Source organism: Canis lupus, chromosome 4 (assembly GCF_003254725.2).
Source record: "Canis lupus dingo isolate Sandy chromosome 4, ASM325472v2, whole genome shotgun sequence".
Taxonomy (NCBI): Eukaryota; Metazoa; Chordata; class Mammalia; order Carnivora; family Canidae; genus Canis; species Canis lupus.
The window spans coordinates 53,083,138-53,100,677 of NC_064246.1; the positions used below are offsets into that span (position 1 = coordinate 53,083,138).

General features: G+C 42.9%; 1 protein-coding gene across 1 annotated transcript in view; it reads left to right on the plus strand.

The window, feature by feature from the left end:
* ADAM19 (ADAM metallopeptidase domain 19) overlaps positions 1–17,540 on the plus strand; it is an 83,797-nt gene that overhangs the window by 1,258 nt on the left and 64,999 nt on the right. The window contains exons 2-3 of the mRNA XM_025435441.3: positions 1,549–1,634; positions 5,991–6,061. Coding sequence (XP_025291226.1) covers positions 1,549–1,634; positions 5,991–6,061 — 157 coding nt within the window. The remainder of the gene's footprint in view (positions 1–1,548; positions 1,635–5,990; positions 6,062–17,540) is intronic.

Sequence of the window (17,540 nt, forward strand, 5' to 3'; positions counted from 1 at the left end):
CACCTAGTACTTGGTAGATAGTTAAGCATTCAGAAAACACATTACAAATAAATGAATGCATTGCTTCTGATTTTTACCAGTATGATGAAACTAATGCTTGTCTAATGAGATCATTTTTTTCAGATACATTTTGATTGAGAATACATTATATCAGTAATCTGAAAGGAACATCAATCACCCATAATCCTGCCACTCTACCAGAACAACTGGGGCCATCTTTCATACCACTCATTGTATTCTATATGATCGATGTGGTTGGTTTGGAAAGAATAGATTTTGGAGTCCTCACTCGCACCCTAGGAGTCCTATGGACTTGGCCTATTCTTGTGGAGACTAATTTATCTAGGTCTTGGGAAATTACCATTTTATTAAGGTTACCTGCAAGAAAGTGCTTATAGTCTGTAGTGCCTAGAACAAGTCTTACCTCAAATAGGTTTCAGTTCACCTTTCTTGAAAAATAGAAATCCTGCTACTTGTCTTGTTTTGAGGATAAAGGGAAACTAAGAGGTGGTAGTGATTTGTAAAGTAGGAAGTGATCTACAAATGGAAACTTGCCATTAGGGATCTTGAGGTAATGTGATGATGCTCTGTGGATCTGGGAGCAGTTTCATGGTGACTCTCCGTAGTACTGCTGTGAGATAAGCAGGCAGGTATCATTGTATTCATATTACAGATGAACAAACTGAAGCTCTGTGGGAGTAACCCATGGGCCTGACTTCCAGAACATACCCAGAATCCGACCACTTCATTCCTCTCTACTGAGCTCATTTCAGTCTGAGCCACCATCGTCTCTCACCAGGTCCCCAGCCTCGCCTTCTTGCTTCTATTCTCACTTGTGCTCCCTCCTCCACTGTACCCCCCTCCTCCACCATCTCTACCCAGCTGGCAGAATGATCTTTTAAAAACTGAATACAGCTCATATTGCTCTGTGTCTAAACCCTCCAGTGCCTCCCAAGTCTATTTATAATAAAATCCAGACACTTTCCATGGCCTCTGTGATATCAGATGTATGGCTGTCTTGCTGACCATATCTCCTACCAGCTTCCCTGCTCATTTACTAGATTCTCATTACCTCTACTTTCTGCTTGTTCCTTAAATGGGCCAAGTCCACCTGAGCTCAGGCAGGACGATTGCACTTGCTAGTCCTTCTCCTTGGGGCTTTCTTCCCCCAGATCTTTTCACGACTGCCTTCTGGTCTCTCAGGTCTCAAATGCCATCTTTGCTAATCATCCTGTCTAAAATAGGCACCTCCTCTTCATGGTTTCTTTATTCCATGACCCTACTGGACTGTTTGAGAATATTTGTGTATTGGGCATCTCCCATCTGTAGAAAGTAAACTGTGAGGAGGACAGAGACTTTGTTATCCTTGTTTTCCAGTATGGCCAACAACTAGCAGAGTCCCTGACCCATAGTAAGTGCCAAGAGCCTGGCATCCAGCAGGTTTTCTGATGACCCAATAGGGGTTTTTCTCCATTTGACAGTGGATGCCTAGCTTAGCTAGGGTGCAGAGTTCTGGAATTCCAATGGTTGTGTATCCTGTATTGGCAGGAGGAAATGGGGAAGGCAGCCCCCTGCTCCAGCATGAACGAATAATACCTCAGTGGAAGACGGCAGAAAGCCCCACGAAAGAAAAGGTAAGACACAAAATATCTCATTTTCAGAGCAGGAGCCAACAAGCCCATTCTGGGAGGTGTGGGGCCACCTTCTCTACTTTCCTGGAAGCCCAGGAAAGTTCTGGTAGTTCTGTTTCTGGCCTACTCTATCCTCTCTGTGCATTGGTTTTGAAAATCCCAGATGGGATTTTCCTTCATCATGTGACAAACTTTTAGAAAACTTCCAGATGCTATTAGTTGAGGAAATGAAAATTATTAATGCTGACACAAGCTAAGTGCAAATGTGTGTCACAAAAATCACTAGCTCTCAAATGGAATTGATTAAATATTGTCACTGTTATTTTTGCTCTATATAATACATGCTTCACTTTATTGATGAAATAATGTACTTGGAGAGAAAAATAATAATTCAAGCTATTTTTAAGAGGCAGGGAAGGATCTAGTACCAAGGAATATATCTTATAATGCAATAGGCTTCTTGGGCCATGACACCAGCAAAATGCACAGGTTTTAATCAAGGGGAGGGAACAAGACAGAAAGTATTATCCTGTCATGCAAAGAGGACCTGTACATCTAGGATATTCTTTGTGGTTCTGGTCTTTATAGTTCAAGTGAGTCATGAAAGAGCTAGAAAGGAAGACATGATTGCTGTGTGCCAGCTATGGGACCTTCTACTTTCTGAAGTTCAGATTCCTTATTTATAAAATAGAGCTTAGAGGGGATAGGAAGAAAGAGGACTGGGGAGAGGGGATAGTTAATAAGGTCCTTTGGGGCTCAAAGGGTCCATGATTTATTGGGCAGCATATAAAAGCAAGATTATAGTAGGAGAGAGTGGAGAAAGAGCTGTGTCAGGAAAGATTTCAGACTCTGTGGCTTATGATTTTGGAAAAGAGGGAGACATGCCTGGAATCCTTGAGGTTATGGCTAGAGTAGTACAGATATGTCCAAAAATGCTTCAATTTGAATTTTTTAAGGGAACTTCCAGCAAAAAATTTAGGAGAAATGAAAGTAACATTTTATCCTAAAGACAACAAGAGCACAGAATTCATTTCATCAAAAAGTAGGAAGGCTGAAAATAGCTTCAGGAAAAATCTAGACAGATTGATGGATGGCCATCCTAGAGCAGGTTATTTTTAAAAAATTAGGGTCTTGGGTAGTCCAACATATCCATTATTACTCAAGGAATGGATCCGATAGTTTCTGTAGAGGTTCTTTGTTCTTTCCAGATGTAGGATGCCCGGCATCCTCAGGAAGGGCTGAGAAACAAAGTGGAGCTCCAATTCCTGTCTTTATTCCTAGCCGTGGTCTGCCCAGAATCTGGGTCATTGTAGTTGGTAGGAATACTGAGCACACTGCCTAGTGCCGTAACTATCTGTTGAATGAACGAACGAATGAATGTCAGAGAGAGATAGTAGAAGTTAGGTTTCACGCAGACCTCTTATTCTCATTTATGTAATTAATCTATTTATCAAACATTAATTGAATGTTCACCGTATACTAAATATTGTACTAGATCTTAAGGGGGATGCACATACGTGGGACAGATTTCTGATACTCTGTGGAGCTGGTAACCTATCTAATCTACCCCAAACCTTTCCCTGTGGGATGTATAAACAGCGGGTCAGGCCGCTGCCTCCTTGGAAGTGATGTTGCCCCTTCCTAGCACAGAGTGGAGTTGCAAGGGAAAGCTGAGTAAGGCTGAACAGGGAAGTGCCTAGATCTTGGTAGAGCTGTTTCATTGTTGTGCTTGAAGTGTCCTGGAAACAGGGAGCAGCATATTTTAAGTATCAGGGTCTGAGCATCTTCCACACCAGAGAGAAATATTTTTAGATTACCCACTTATAAATATTTGTACTCATGTTGCAGCTTGTGTCTTTCTGACGGAGGGGTGGCAGTGCTTTGATGTGTGTCAACTTTCCTTTCTTGTGTGGGCTGTCACATTGCCATCCACTCCTTGAATGAGGGAATTGCTCTGTCACTGTGTGCTTTTCCTCAAATGCCCACTTGGGACTATGTTCCTGATACCTCATGTCACTGGGCAGGGTCCTTGCTCTGGAACATCCCAGAGTAAAGTAGCAAGGGTTCAGCAACCAGGGTAGATGTTATCAGAGCTGAATCAGGACATCAGAAACAGACATGTGGATCCCTTAGTGAAAGTTATTGGGCAAACAACCACCTAACTTCCTCTCCTCATGGTTTTGAAATGTCCCTTTTTAAGAGAAGTCAGTAGGATGAATTAGTACAAAAAATAGTGAAGAACACAGTTGCCCAAGCTTCCTGGATCAAAACGTTCAGATCTCATTGGAGCCCTTGGTAGCCTGAATGTCTCAGGGATGCCCAGTGCCCAGGACCCTAATGGGAAGTGTATCTGGAGCCAAATAAAAGGATTGTGCTTGGAAGAGGAAGGCCCCCAACCAGAGGTGGCAAAGCAGTGGGCCCACTTTCTCCAATGCAGTAACTAAGCTTTGGAGTCAATCTTAAAGGGATAGATGCCCCACTGTAGTGAGAGCTTCTGTGGACTGAAAAAGACTTAAAGAGTTTATCAGTTCCTTGGTTCCACGTTAAAGAACATGGATCTAAAACACACCAAAGTATTGATCCTGTTTTTAATATGTTTAAATATGCAAACATCTCATTTCAAATAAATAATTTTTCCCTTCGAAATAAGTTCAACCATCTTAAGTTGAATTGTTGAAGCATGGAAGTAAGTTTATTATGATTCGGATTTTTAATTTCTTTGAAATTTCCCTCAATAATAAGCTAAAAAGAGATGAAAAGTCCATTACTTAGAATATAAAGGCAATTCTAAAAACATGGAAAGATACACAAAGAAAAGAAAATTAACCCAGCATCTTACTGCTGAGAGGTCACTAGGGTAATGTTTGGATTTATTTTTTTCCACAAAAGTTTTTAAATAAAACATACGGTGTTGTTTTGAGCCTTTGTGTGGTGAATAATTATCATGTATACTTTCTTGATAGATTAAAAATTATTTGAAGTCATCATTTTTAATGATGGTTGAATATTTTGTCACATGATTTATCATCATTTAACTATTCTCATATTTTTGGACATTCAAGTTGTATTTCACTAGTCATTATTACAAGTAATGAGCATCCCTATGTATAAACCTTTGCCCATGCTTCCATTTGTTCTCTTTAGATAGAGTTTTATATTACTGAGTCAGAGGGTCTACGCATTTAAAAACTCTTAGTCCATCTGTCAACTTATTTTCTAGTGCTTTGATATCATTTTAAATTTTTACTGGTAGGATATGAGGGTGCCTGTTTTTCAGTATTGCTCTACTACATTGTGGTTTTTGGGTTTTAAAAAATATTTGTCGCTGTAAAAGTTATCTTTAAAAAATTTTGTTTTTTGGTGGGGAGCAGGTACCAGTGATGTTGAACATGTTTTTCATGCGTATTGATCATCGTATGATATCTTAAGTGATCTCTTCTGGGTGTATTGCTTATTTGGTCATCTGTAAGCTTTTCTTATATGTAAAATGTATCTTCTTTTGGACCTTTAAAACTTTATTTATTTTTTTAAGTTTATTTATTTTTTTATTTGAAAGAGAGAAAGAGAGAGAGGGAGAGTATGAGCCAGGAAGAGGGGAGGAGGCAGAGGGGGACACAGACTCCCCGCCGAGCAGGGAGTCCTATGTGAGGCTCAATCCCAGGACCCCAGGATCATGACCTGAGCCAAAGGCACACACTTAACCCAGTGATCCACCCAGGTGCCCCAGACCTATGAAACTTTAGTTAGAGGTTCTTCTAGGTATCTCCTCTGAAATGCTTGGGGATATCCAAACTGGGAGCCAAAATGAAATAAAATAAGAACTTACTATGAAGAGGGTTCTCCTGGTATCTTAGATAACAGCCAACATGCAACAGGAGTTTTCTGTGTGCAGGAACTATGACAAATCACTGACAGTTACTGTGTCACTTTATCCCTACAAGATTCCCATAAAGCTGACTGTTATTATCTCTATTTTATAAATGAGCAAATTGAGCTGTAGGAAGGTTCAGTAACATGTGCAGGCTCACACAGCGACAGACAGCACTTGAGTCCAGAACTGACCACACAGAAAATTTACTGTTGAAGATCTTGTTGTCGAGTGTTTGCCAGACCTACAAGAAAGCACTTATATCACATTTTAGCTTCTTTTCTCTGTGTTTGAGGACAAGGCAGATGGGGGAGGGGAACTGGGTCCTTTGGGGATTGAAGTCATTTCATGTTTGGGCTGGAAATGCAATTGACCCTTTCTCGTTCACTTCCTGTGGATCAATGTCAGAGCACTGTGCTATATCCTATGCCTGTCCCTGGAGCCTCGTCCCCTGCTTTAAGGAACTGACATTCTTTTGTTGTTGCTTCTAGCATCCACTCAAAGCTGAACTCAGGATAACAGCCGAGGGGCAAGAGCTGATCCTGGACTTGGAAAAGAATGAGTAAGTGGACTCCTCCTTTGTCTCCAATGAAACAATTCACTTCCCTGTCAATGCAGGATGCAGGTGCCACTGTTTTGGAAGGACACAGTTTGTAAAGTGACCCAAGCTCTTAATCTGTGCTTCCTTTGCGGGGAGAGTCTTGCAAAGACAGCATATCCACAGTCTCTTGACTTGCTGTGGAATTTCTGGACCATTTAACGTCTTTCTTGAATTTCCTCTGGCTGTATTTCCGGGGCCTCCACTAGTTCACTGCAGGCAAACAGGGGTGTGTGTGTGTGTGTGTGTGTGTGTACACGCGCGCGCGCCCGCGGTGTAATGAAGGGAGGGGCGGACTGGGGGACTTTGGCAGCTGACTTACTAGCTCCAGCAAGGCGCAAGGCAGGAAGTGAAGGAGATTAGAGGAAAATAGCAGAAAGCAGAGGGGCAGGGTGGAGTGTTGTGGGATTTGGCACCTCAAAAGCGGGCTGCTCCATCTGTTCTGGGTCAGCTAAGTCTCAGATTCAGCCAATAAGGGCATGGTCAGCAGTCCCCCGGCTGCATCAGGCTGATTCTTCCATCTTCCTAACCTCATTCATCTCGGGTGGCTGCCTGGCTCAGGAATACTTCCACATTGATTTGCCATCAAGCACAGTTGTATCTTGATTCATGTTATTGAGCAGGTGAATAGACATAATGCATGGCCGTTCCTTGGCCATTCCCGATCTGCTTGGCCGTGGGAGAGCTCTCCTTACTTGGCTGGGGGATGCTGAGGCCTCTGGTATTTTCCCACTAACTGGTTCTGCCTCACTACCCTCGGAGATAAGGCTGCATAGCTCAGAAACTGCATGCCTCCTCTTGGCAGCCTCTGGAGTCCCCTGGAAGCAGATGAGTAATCAGACGCATCACTGCCAAGAAAGGGATGGATAGGGACCTTCCCGTATCTGGAAGGATGGGAATGGCTGCTAAGCTTGGGTGGAAAGCAAGAATATAAATTATTCCAAATTTGGGCTTTTGGATACTTGCAAAGAAGTTTTGGAAGTATGGTCAAAGTATGCCTTAAGCAGCATGGACAGTAAAGGGCTTCATCTGCATCTCTCCTCTGCCTCCAGTATATGGTGGCCTCCAGGAAGCTGGAAAGATGGGCATCTCAATCATTTTTGCTACTTTCCTCCTAACAGTGAAACCACCCCAAGAATGGGATCCTTTTGTCCCATTTCCCTGGGACAGACTTGGCTGGCTATGTCCCCAGAGGGGTTAGACCCTACCTGCTTGGGATTTCTCCTTGTGTTGTAAAATTCCTCTGGTCCTGCAGAGACCCTTAGAGGGTTTCTTCTTATTGGTCTCTCAGGAACCTGCTTTAGTTTCCCATGGCCCCAGCCTTGTAGCTCCGATCTGAATGTGCCATCACCACCTGAGCTGAATCCATCCTATTTGGTCTCAGGTGGTCCATTTGACCCTTAAGCTTCCTCTGGGTGCTCCAAGTGATGGGTGGGTGGGTGGGTGAGGGGTGTCATGGGTAAATGGGATCCCAGGACTCATCCTTCCCTCAAGTTTTGGAACCTGTGCAGGAGGCCATAGGAAGTTAGAACAGGAAGCTGTCTTAGAAAACACTAGGTGTGACAATCTTCTGTGTGGTTGTAGAAACTTTGAATCAGAGAGAGTTAGGCAGGCAGCTAAGATCACACAGCCAGTAAACGAGAGATGTGAGAGACTAGGATCATTTATGTTCTTGGCTTGGGTCTGGAGGCACAGAAACTCAGGATCAGCTCACTAGCTGTGTAATCTGGGGCACATTGCTGCAAATTGTGGAAGCTCAGCATCCTCATCTATAAAATGAGAATAGTACTAATTTCATAGGGTGGTCGTGCGTGAAGCAGCGTGCACAGGTGCTTACAGCGCACATAGTGAGTGATCCGCTACCGTGGTGACTTTGATTGTTCCACCTGAGAGCTTCCAGAGGAGAGCCCTCGTGCAGTTCTCTTGTCTGCTGCTCCAGGCAGCTCTTTCGTCTCCCAGTGAGCTGCGGGAGGCTGGATGTGGTTCCTGGCTTCCTTGAGTTGGCAGAAGGCAGGAGACTTGACAAAAATGGAAGCAGCAGAGCCAAGCAATATGACCTCATCAGGTATCCCTGGGGGACGGCTTCCTGCTATTTTCGTCCAAACTGGGCTTTTTGTTTTTGAACACGTGTTAGCAAGCGGAACTTGAACTGCACACGACTTCCTATTGTATTTATTTCCCAAAACCTTCTCATTCATGGTGCTTATGAGTCCGCGGATTCAAATCCGCTCGGGGGGAAGGGGAGGGATGCTTTTCTGATTTTTCAAATTGCCGTTGTTAAAGTTTTTGTAATCCCATGTTATTTCAAGGGAAGCTAGGCCCTGTGCCAGGTGCCTTCTCAAGCTCTGGTTCTTAATTTCCTCAACGGATTTATACATCGTTATTCATCTGTTATGCATCTGTAGCATTGTTGGCAGCAGTGTCACTACTGGGGACATGGCTGTGACTAGAACAGTTCTGCCCTTATGGAGCTTATATTCTCATGGCAGGAACAGTAAACGGATAAGCAAGTGAACTGTCAAACGTCCAGAGACAAGCAGTATGGAGGAAACCAAGTAGGGGGTGAAGGGAGGGGTCTGGAGGGAGGTGCTTTTCAGAATGGTGGTCAGGAAAGGCCTTGGTGGTGAATTGATACTGGAGTCAAGACCTGAAGGAGGTGAGGAAGTGAGCCACGTAGATGGCTAAGAGACAGCAACTCCAAGGAGAAGCAACAGCAAGTGCAAAGCTCCTGATAGGTTATGAAGTTTGCCTTTCTTCGCTGCCCTTCCCCTACCCCCCACCATACATTTCCCCTTATATGGGATTCTCAGGCCTCTCAGGGCAAGGGCTTCTGGGACTGTGAGGGAAGGGAGAGAACATTTCTAATTTACTTTTCATCATCTCGAGGTGTCTGGCCTTCTCCCATCAAGTCAAAGCCCACGTGCTAATGCATGGCCCAAAATAGCAGTGAGCAGGCATTTAATGGAATTCGCACATAGAGAGATTGCCAAGAATGGTGAGGATGGAAGAGCAGGAGGATGGGCCAGGAGAACGGGCATGTAGTAAATGGGCCTTCAGCTCAGGAGGCAGACACCCCAAGTTATCTTAATTCAATAGTGTGACAGCTGGCAGCCTTTTCCTGCTGTGAAGCAACTCAGAATAAATGGATGGCATTCCCATGGGAGACGCATGCCCTTCATTGAGTGCAGGTGAAAAGGAGTGGTATTGTGGGGCTCATCTCAATGTGGCTTTCATGTGTGACGGTCCTAGGTTCAGATCCTGGCTCTGCCACTTACTAGCTGTATGTTCTCTTAAGTCTCGGTTCCTTATCTGGAATATAAAGATAGCCCATGCCATGAGCCATGCGGAGGATGAAGTGAGATGGCATGTGGAAAGCCAGCACGCTGCCTGGGTTATATTCCATACTCAGTAACTGGCAGCTACTGTTATGTCTTGTTTACGATTTTTTAACTGCAAAAGTAATACATGCTCATTGTAAAACATGTAGCAATACCAAAATATGGTAAGTAAAAGAGTGAAAGTCTCCTCCCTTCAAGAAGAATCCATTGTCAACAGTTTGGTGGGCATACTCTGGACCTTTTCTACGTGTGTGAGAACACACACATAGATACTCATAAACACAATTGACAGAAGCTCAGGTACGTGGCTCTTGTAGGGGAGGGAGGAGCAAAAGTGAGATTATATATATATATATATAGAGTTCCATACTTGTTTTTTAAGACTCAACTGTATATCTGAAGGTAGTATCTTACTCTGATAAAAGTGTTTATTATGTTGCTGTACATTTAGTCACACACATACATGTAATTTGCAAATTTAGGTGCACAGCTGTTATTAGGAGGGCCTTATTTGTGATTGAGGCAGTGTGGTATGTGGAGAAAGTACTGAGCTCAGAGACAGGTGATATAGAAGTGATCAACAAGCTAACCTGGGTTTCCTGGGTCTCAACTTTCTCATCTATAAAATTGGGATTTTGTCCCTGTTGGGCTCTAAGAGCTTTTTCTTGCACTGCCTATTTAAAGGATGTGGTGTAAGTAGAAAAATGGAAAAGAACTCCCTACCTCAGGAAGTTTGCTCTCCAGTTATAGAGACCTCCTTGAAAATAGGGCACTGGGATAAAGGCAAGTGCCTCAAAACCATAGACCTTGAAGTTGAGGATGAACTGCTAGCTCAGGACTCACCATTTAGGCAACATAAACACGGGAAGGGAAATGACAGGGAAGAAATTATAGGCTGCTATTTCCACAGCCCACAGATTTGAGGCATAAATCCATAATATTTTTTCAGCATGTAATTTTCCCCATGCCCTGAGGACTGCCTCATCAACCCAAAAGCTACACTGGACAAAATTTGTTTGCTGAAATCAAATGGAATCTTCCTTAGCTGTAAAGCGTCTAGGGAGATGAACACCTCCAGGAAATGTAGGGTCTGGCTCACTCCCTTCTCGTTTCTGTACTTTTTCCCAAGGAGGGCCCATTGAACTGTTCAGTCAGCCTGCTGGGTGCTCATTGGGCTGCATTACTTGAGGACAAGATCACTAGGTTACAAGGTCACCTTCAAAGGTACACAAGCAGCTCAGCCAGTGGGCACTCTGCCCAGAGGACCTTTGGCCATGCACTTTTCTCTGCTGGTCTCTTGAGCACATTCTGGAACTCTTAATTTCCTCGGCATACTGTCCTTCCTTGAGTCCAAATGATGATAAGATTCAGATTTTGGCTTGGGAAAGAGAGAGCTATCGTTCAGTCTCACCCGATTTGTTGTGCTCCAGCCCAGCTAGCTAAAGGGAGATCCTGTTTGCATGAGTCTAACTAATAAGAGTGGACATTTGTTTTCTTGTGTGTGTATGCCTACCTCCAGGCCTCATAGACAACAGAGTTTGGTCCTTTAGAGGCTCAGTGATTGTCGTGACCACCATTACTTTTGATGTTAATCTCTCCTCCTCTCTAATTTCTTATTAGTCCTTCAGAAAGGTCCCTGAGAAGGAGACTGCTCTTGTTGTCCTGGAAATCAGGCGACAACCTGGAAAATCAACAGTCATTCAATGCTAATGGAGTGATCTAGTGCCCTAACTTTCTCCTTTTTCCCTCAGTTCTTTGAATTGTATAGTACTAGAGGACTGGAGAAGGAGAGAATTAGCAGGCAGGAAAGGAGTTTTTTTCTAGCAAGAGACAGGCTGGGTTAGTTACCACCTCCTAGTGCTGCACTTTCCCAGGAAGCCTGGTAGAAATATGTAGCTGATCCAGAGCATAATCCTGAATACACCCAAGCCATGGCGCTCTCTGCCACCTCCACCTTCCCAGCTTCCTCTTGAGTTGGGAGTAGACTTTACATCTTACCTAGGATAAAGGACAGCTCTGTTTGACCCTCTCTTGTCAGGAGCTTCATTTGTTGTTAGCAAAATTCAATTTCCTGGATCAAAGAGAGGCTTAAGAAAGGCTTAGATGCTATCCCAATGCTCTTGGTAAACCATGCTTCACTGAGTTGCATTTAAATGAGTCAACAGACATATGGGTTACATTTCACTTAAAATACACATGGCTTAAGAAATTAGAGGATATCATTCTTTAACCAAGTATTTGGCAGACCTAAAGTATTCAAAATGTTTTTCCAAACTCGGCACGCAGCTGGGCTCCCCATTCCCTGCAGCAGAGATAGTATAACCCAAGGAGCCGGTGCCGAGGAAATGGTTGAGTGGATGGGTGGGGACACCAGAATTTGATGAGAGCCACCTGTGGGTGTCTGAAATTTTCTTCAAAGACTTTCTCAAGCATCCAGAACTGAATTAACCCTGCCGTGTTGACTCTGAGGCAGTGAATGCATAAGCGGTTACAAATTCCAAGCACTGTGCTAGACACCTTGCCCCAGAGACACCTAATGGTCCTGTCTGAGATGTAGTTTCCAATATAGCTTTGTAGACTGCAATTGATTTTATCTACTGTTTCCACGTTGTCCAGAAACCCTGGAGTTGCAGACCAAATGGACTGCTAGCCAATCTGATGTGATCTTTTTGCAAGCCAAATTCTTGCATAAGTAGGGTCTTTATTATTTCTAAATCACTGGAGATGTGATATTTCTATCTTAGAAGCCCTTGCATAAATTGAGTTTCAGTAATTAAGAGTGCTGATCTGAAGGGATGCACCTATACAGTTGACAGAAGAGAGTATCAGAGAGTGTCTGAAATTGAAATAACCTAGATGTGTTGATTTTGAAGGCCGTGAGCACATAAACTCGAAACACCATTATCCATAGAGTAGAACAGGCTCAGGCTTTGGTGCCAGAGCCTCAGTTCCAGGCACTGACACTTCCTGGTTAGGTGGCCTTTGGGAAGTCACTGGCCTTCTGAATATTTCTTCCATCTGTATTCATAATAACACTTGTTCCTTAGTGAGCATGTACTGAGAGCCAGTTACTATGCAGAGGCACTTTGCATACTGTTTTATGTAATCCTCATGGCAACCCTTGGAAGGAGGTATTACCGTTATTCACATTTTATAAATGAGGAAACTCAAGTGTTAATTACTTAAGTAATTAACCCAATGTCGGACAGAGCCAGGAGTCAAACTCAGATCTGTTTCTTACTATATTCTCCACATGCATAGAAAATAAATAGTAATACCTTCATTGCAGGGTGGGCTGGGTTGAAAACTGAGACATGAGAATATGCTACCTTATATGGCAAAAGAATTTTGTAAATATGATTAAGTTAAGGATCTTGAGGAGGGGAGATTATCCTGAGTTATCTAGGTGGTTCCTCAGTTAAATCACAAATATATGTTAAAAGGGAGGCAGTGTGACTTGATCACAGACAGGAGAAGGCAGTATGACCATGGAGGCAGAGACCGGAGTGATGTGACCACAAGCCATGGAATGCAGGCAGCTATTGGGAGTGGGAGGCAAGGAATGGCATCTCTCTGCAGGAGTGCAGTCCTGCTAACACCTTGATTTTGGCTTAGTAAAATTGTCATTCTTCTGGCCTCCAGAACCGAGAGAGACTAATTTCCTGTTGTTTAAAGCCATAGGTTTAGGTAATAAATAGCAATCACAGGGAACAAAAACAGAGGGCTCTGAGGTTTTGTGGTAACGTATTAGGAGGTGCTCAGTACAATGCCCAGCATATAACAATAGATTTCAATACACACTAACTTTTATTAATGCAAAATCAAGAACAAATGTTTTCTGAAGGGTCTTGGTAATCCATAGCATTGCATGTGACCCCTGTGACTGTCTTTAAGCATGAAGTAACAAGAGAAAAACATAGTGAAAAACAGTGTGTGGTTGTTGCTTATCAGGGTTTCCTTTTTTTTTTTAAAGATTTTATTTATTCATGAGAGACAGAGAGAGAGAGAGAGAGAGAGGCAGAGAACACAGGCAGAGGGAGAAGCAGGCTCCATGCAGGGAGCCTGATGTGGGACTCGATCCTGGGACTCTAGGATCATGCCCTCTGCCAAAGGCAGGCGCTAAACCGCTGTGCCACCCAGGGATCCCCTTATCAGGGTTTCCTAAGTTCTGGTCATGTTCTCTGGTGCTCAGTCTGCCTTTAGATGACATCGTTCTGAGGAATGATGGTCAGATATTAATAATGATATCAACAATCATGTTAATTATAGCTATTACCATGTCGAAGATGCCTACAGAGTAGACACTGTTCTGAGGTCTCTAGGTGGTTCATCTAAGTGAATCCTCACAACTCTGAGGTGGAGGTACCTGTATTGGCCTTATTCAGCAGACATGGACCGTGAGCAATGTGAGTTGCTCAAGGGCCTCTGGGTGGGAAGGGAAGAGCCAGGATGTGGAGCTAGATCTGTTTGACTCCAAAACCCAGGTTCTGTATGTGGCTTCTCAGATGCCTTTTCCTTGCTCAGTATACTCTGTCTTGGTTAGAACTAGCATTATCCCCATTCTACCCTCCCTCTTTCCTTTCCTTCTAACTCTCCTAGGACCTGATTAGGATCTGGATTTCAGTGTACAGCAGTAGTGTCATCCAGGTGGATCTGGATTCAGAATCTGGCTCCTCGCACCCACTGGGGATGTAACCTTTGGCAAGTTTCTTCACCTTTGTGAATCTGCTTCCTCATACACTTGATAGGGCTAATAATAGTGGCCACCCTGCTGGGTGTTGTGTGAACTCGATAACGTGATGCTCCTAAAGAACGTACACTGTCCCTGGTGCACCACAAAGTGCAATAAATAGTCACTATTATTTGTGTTTTGCAGGATCGGAAAAACAGTTAAGAATGAAGTAAGAGGGAATTCCCCTGTGTTGGTTTCCAAATGTAATTTGGAAGGGTTGATCTTAAAACCCATTGCCACTGAGAGGAAATTCACTCCTACTCTCCAGCCATGGCACGTTTGACCTCACTGTATCTCCCAAATACAGCTTTGCAGGGTTCTCCAGCCAGCCAGACTGTACCTCTTTTCTGTGCCCAGCCGCTCCCTTGGCAAGGCCCTGAACTGTCCGATAAGGAGGTCAGGATTCCGGCTCTATCTCCTTCCAGGGATCCACAGCCAGGGCTGCGTATGTAGCCAGGAAGGATGTCCATGGTTTTCTTTTGTCTCAAGCTTATTTCTCCTGGCGGCCCTTCAGCAGGAGCACGGGGTAAAATGAATGGGAGGAAGCTGTCAGTTGGCCTTAGACGGACCCTTGTCAGAGCAAAGGGAAGCAGCACACTTGGAGGAAGTCAGGAGTTGATTCTTGAACTTGAGGATCCCTTCACCATCAGGTTGTTTACCTTAAGATAACGATAGCCGGCATCCAGTGTGTGAGCATTTACTCTGAACCTACTATTTTATATAGGTTTGGGTTTTTTTTAACTGTAAATTTCCATGTAAACTTACTCAAATGGGGTTATACTATACCCTCAGTTTTATGCATGTTTTTTCACGTGGAAATATAGCATGGACAAACATCACATCGTTTTCAAAATTTTACATAAGAAATGTTTGGAGTGTTTGAAAAATTTGTTAATAAAATTCTAGAAAAAATTACACAAGTACAAGAGTTTCATAGTAAATGAGATTATACCTTATATGCTACTCTGTAATTTGCTTTTTTATTATTTACCTTCAATATCTTTCCGCGTTAGCATATTTATGGGTCTGTCTCATTCTTTTTAATGGTCACCTAGGATTCCACTAAATGGATGGGTCAAAATTTATTAATTTCCCTATTAGTGGAGAGTTAGGTTTCCAGTTTCTTGCTATTACAAATCCTGCTGCAGTAATCAGCTGACACATTATCTTTAAGAACATTTGCAAGCATTTCTGTGGGCTTGATACTTACAGATAGAGTTGCAAGGTCACTTAGCATATATGTTTAAAACGGTTTCAGTTTTTATCAGCTATACCTCTTACTCCACAGCTTCTGCCCCCAAGGGCTGAACCATTTTACAGTCATACAGCAGAATGTGAGAGCATATGATAGACACATTTCCATGTAAATTGCTCAGGTGATTTTTTTTATGTGACAATTTTTAATGGCTGTATAATATTACATTTTATGTGCATGCTGTAATTAACTTGGAAAATTTCCTATAATGAAAAATTATCAAATGCATGCAGAGGTAGAATAAAATAATGAATCCCCATATACCCATCATCCAGATTCAGTAATAATAAAGATGCCATGAGTAATGTAATTACTCCATATTGATGGACATTCAAGCTATTTCTTTTCCTCCTCCTCCTCCTCCTCCTCTTCCTCCTCCTCTTCCTCCTCCTCCTCCTCCTCCTCCTCTTCCTCCTCTTCCTCCTCTTCCTCTTCTTCTTCTTCTTCTTCTTCTTCTTCTTCTTCTTCTTCTTCTTCTTCTTCTTCTTCTTCTCATTTTTAACAGTGTTGAAGTGAACACTCTTATATTCTTTGGAAGGTACTTCTAGAGGATCACCTTCTAGGTTTCAATCACTGCATCAGGGTATTTCATGTGGAACACATGGATAAAGGCACTTTGCTTTTGGCTTTTTTCTAAGTTACATCCTCAAGCCCTTGTGGAGCGAACTTGTTTTCACACACCGATGGGTTGATATTTTTAAAAAAGATTTTTTAAATTTATTTATTCATGAGAGACACAGAGAGAAAGACAGAGACACAGGCAGTCCTCGCAGGGAGCCTGATGTGGGACTCGATCCCCATCCCAGGATCACACCCTGAGCCAAAGGCAGATGCTCAACTGGTGAGCCACCCAGGTGTCCTGATGGGTTGATTTTTGAGCTTGGATACACACTCTTTAAGCCCAACTTTCCTGCCATTTTTAAAAACAGCTTTATTGATCTATAACTCATATACTATAAAGTTTATCCACTTAAAATATTCAATTGAGTGTTTTATAGAGTTGTGTAACCCCACATGTTCTAGTTTTTGAATATTTCATCACTCCAAAAAAGAAACCATTAGCAGTTTTATGGATTGAATGTGTCCTCCAAATTCATATGTGAAGTTCTAACCCCCAGGATTTCAGAATGACCTTATCTGAAAATAGAATCATTGTGAATTTAATCAGTTAAGATGAGATCATACTGGATTAAGGTGGGCCCCTAATCCAACATGACTGGTGTTCTTATAAAAAGGGGAAATTTGGCCACAGACATGCACATAGTGAGAACATTGTGTGAAGATTAGATCATGCTGCCAAAAGCCAAGGAATACCAGAAGCTGGAAGAGAGGCCTGGAGCAGATCCTTCCCTGGTATTTTCAGAGGAAGCATGGCTCAGCCAACCCCTTGATCTTAAACTTCTAGCCTCCAGAACTGTGAGATAACAAATCTGTTTTTTAAACCATTCAGTTTGTGGTACTTTGTGAATGCAGCCCTAGCAAACTAATGTGAGTAGGCACTCCTCATTCTCCCACACCCCCATCGGCAATAAGCAACCACTAATCTACTTCTGTTTCTACAGATTTGCCTATTTTAGATATTTCATATAAAAGAGATTATACAACATGTGTTTGTGTGGGTGTGTGTCTTCTTCATTTAGCTTAATGTTTGTGAGTTGTATCCATATTGAATAGCAGGGATTAGTACTTCATTCCTTATTGTTATATTATCGTTACATTGTAGGGATATACCACATTTTGTTTCTTCATTCATCAGTTGATGGATCTCCTGCCTTCTAAACCAGAGCTAACTTGTCTCCATTCCACAAGGTTGATTTCAGCAAATGTTGATCGAACATGTGTGTGTAAAATCTTAGACTATGTGTGGTAGGGAGTAAATGCAAACACACCATCCTTGCCCTCTGGCAGTCTGCGCTCTCTGAGAGAGAAAACAGAAAAGCAGCAGCGTTCAAGGCAGATTACAAATGTAATAATAGAGTTGAAAGTAGGGTGCTGAGAAGGCAGGTGCAAATAGAGACTTTCTGACTGGGGAGGTAGAGAAAGCTTCCCTAAGGACAGTTACTTGGAACTCTGTCTTACAGAAGCAAAGAGGGGAGGTTATTTTTTTTTTTGTCTTTC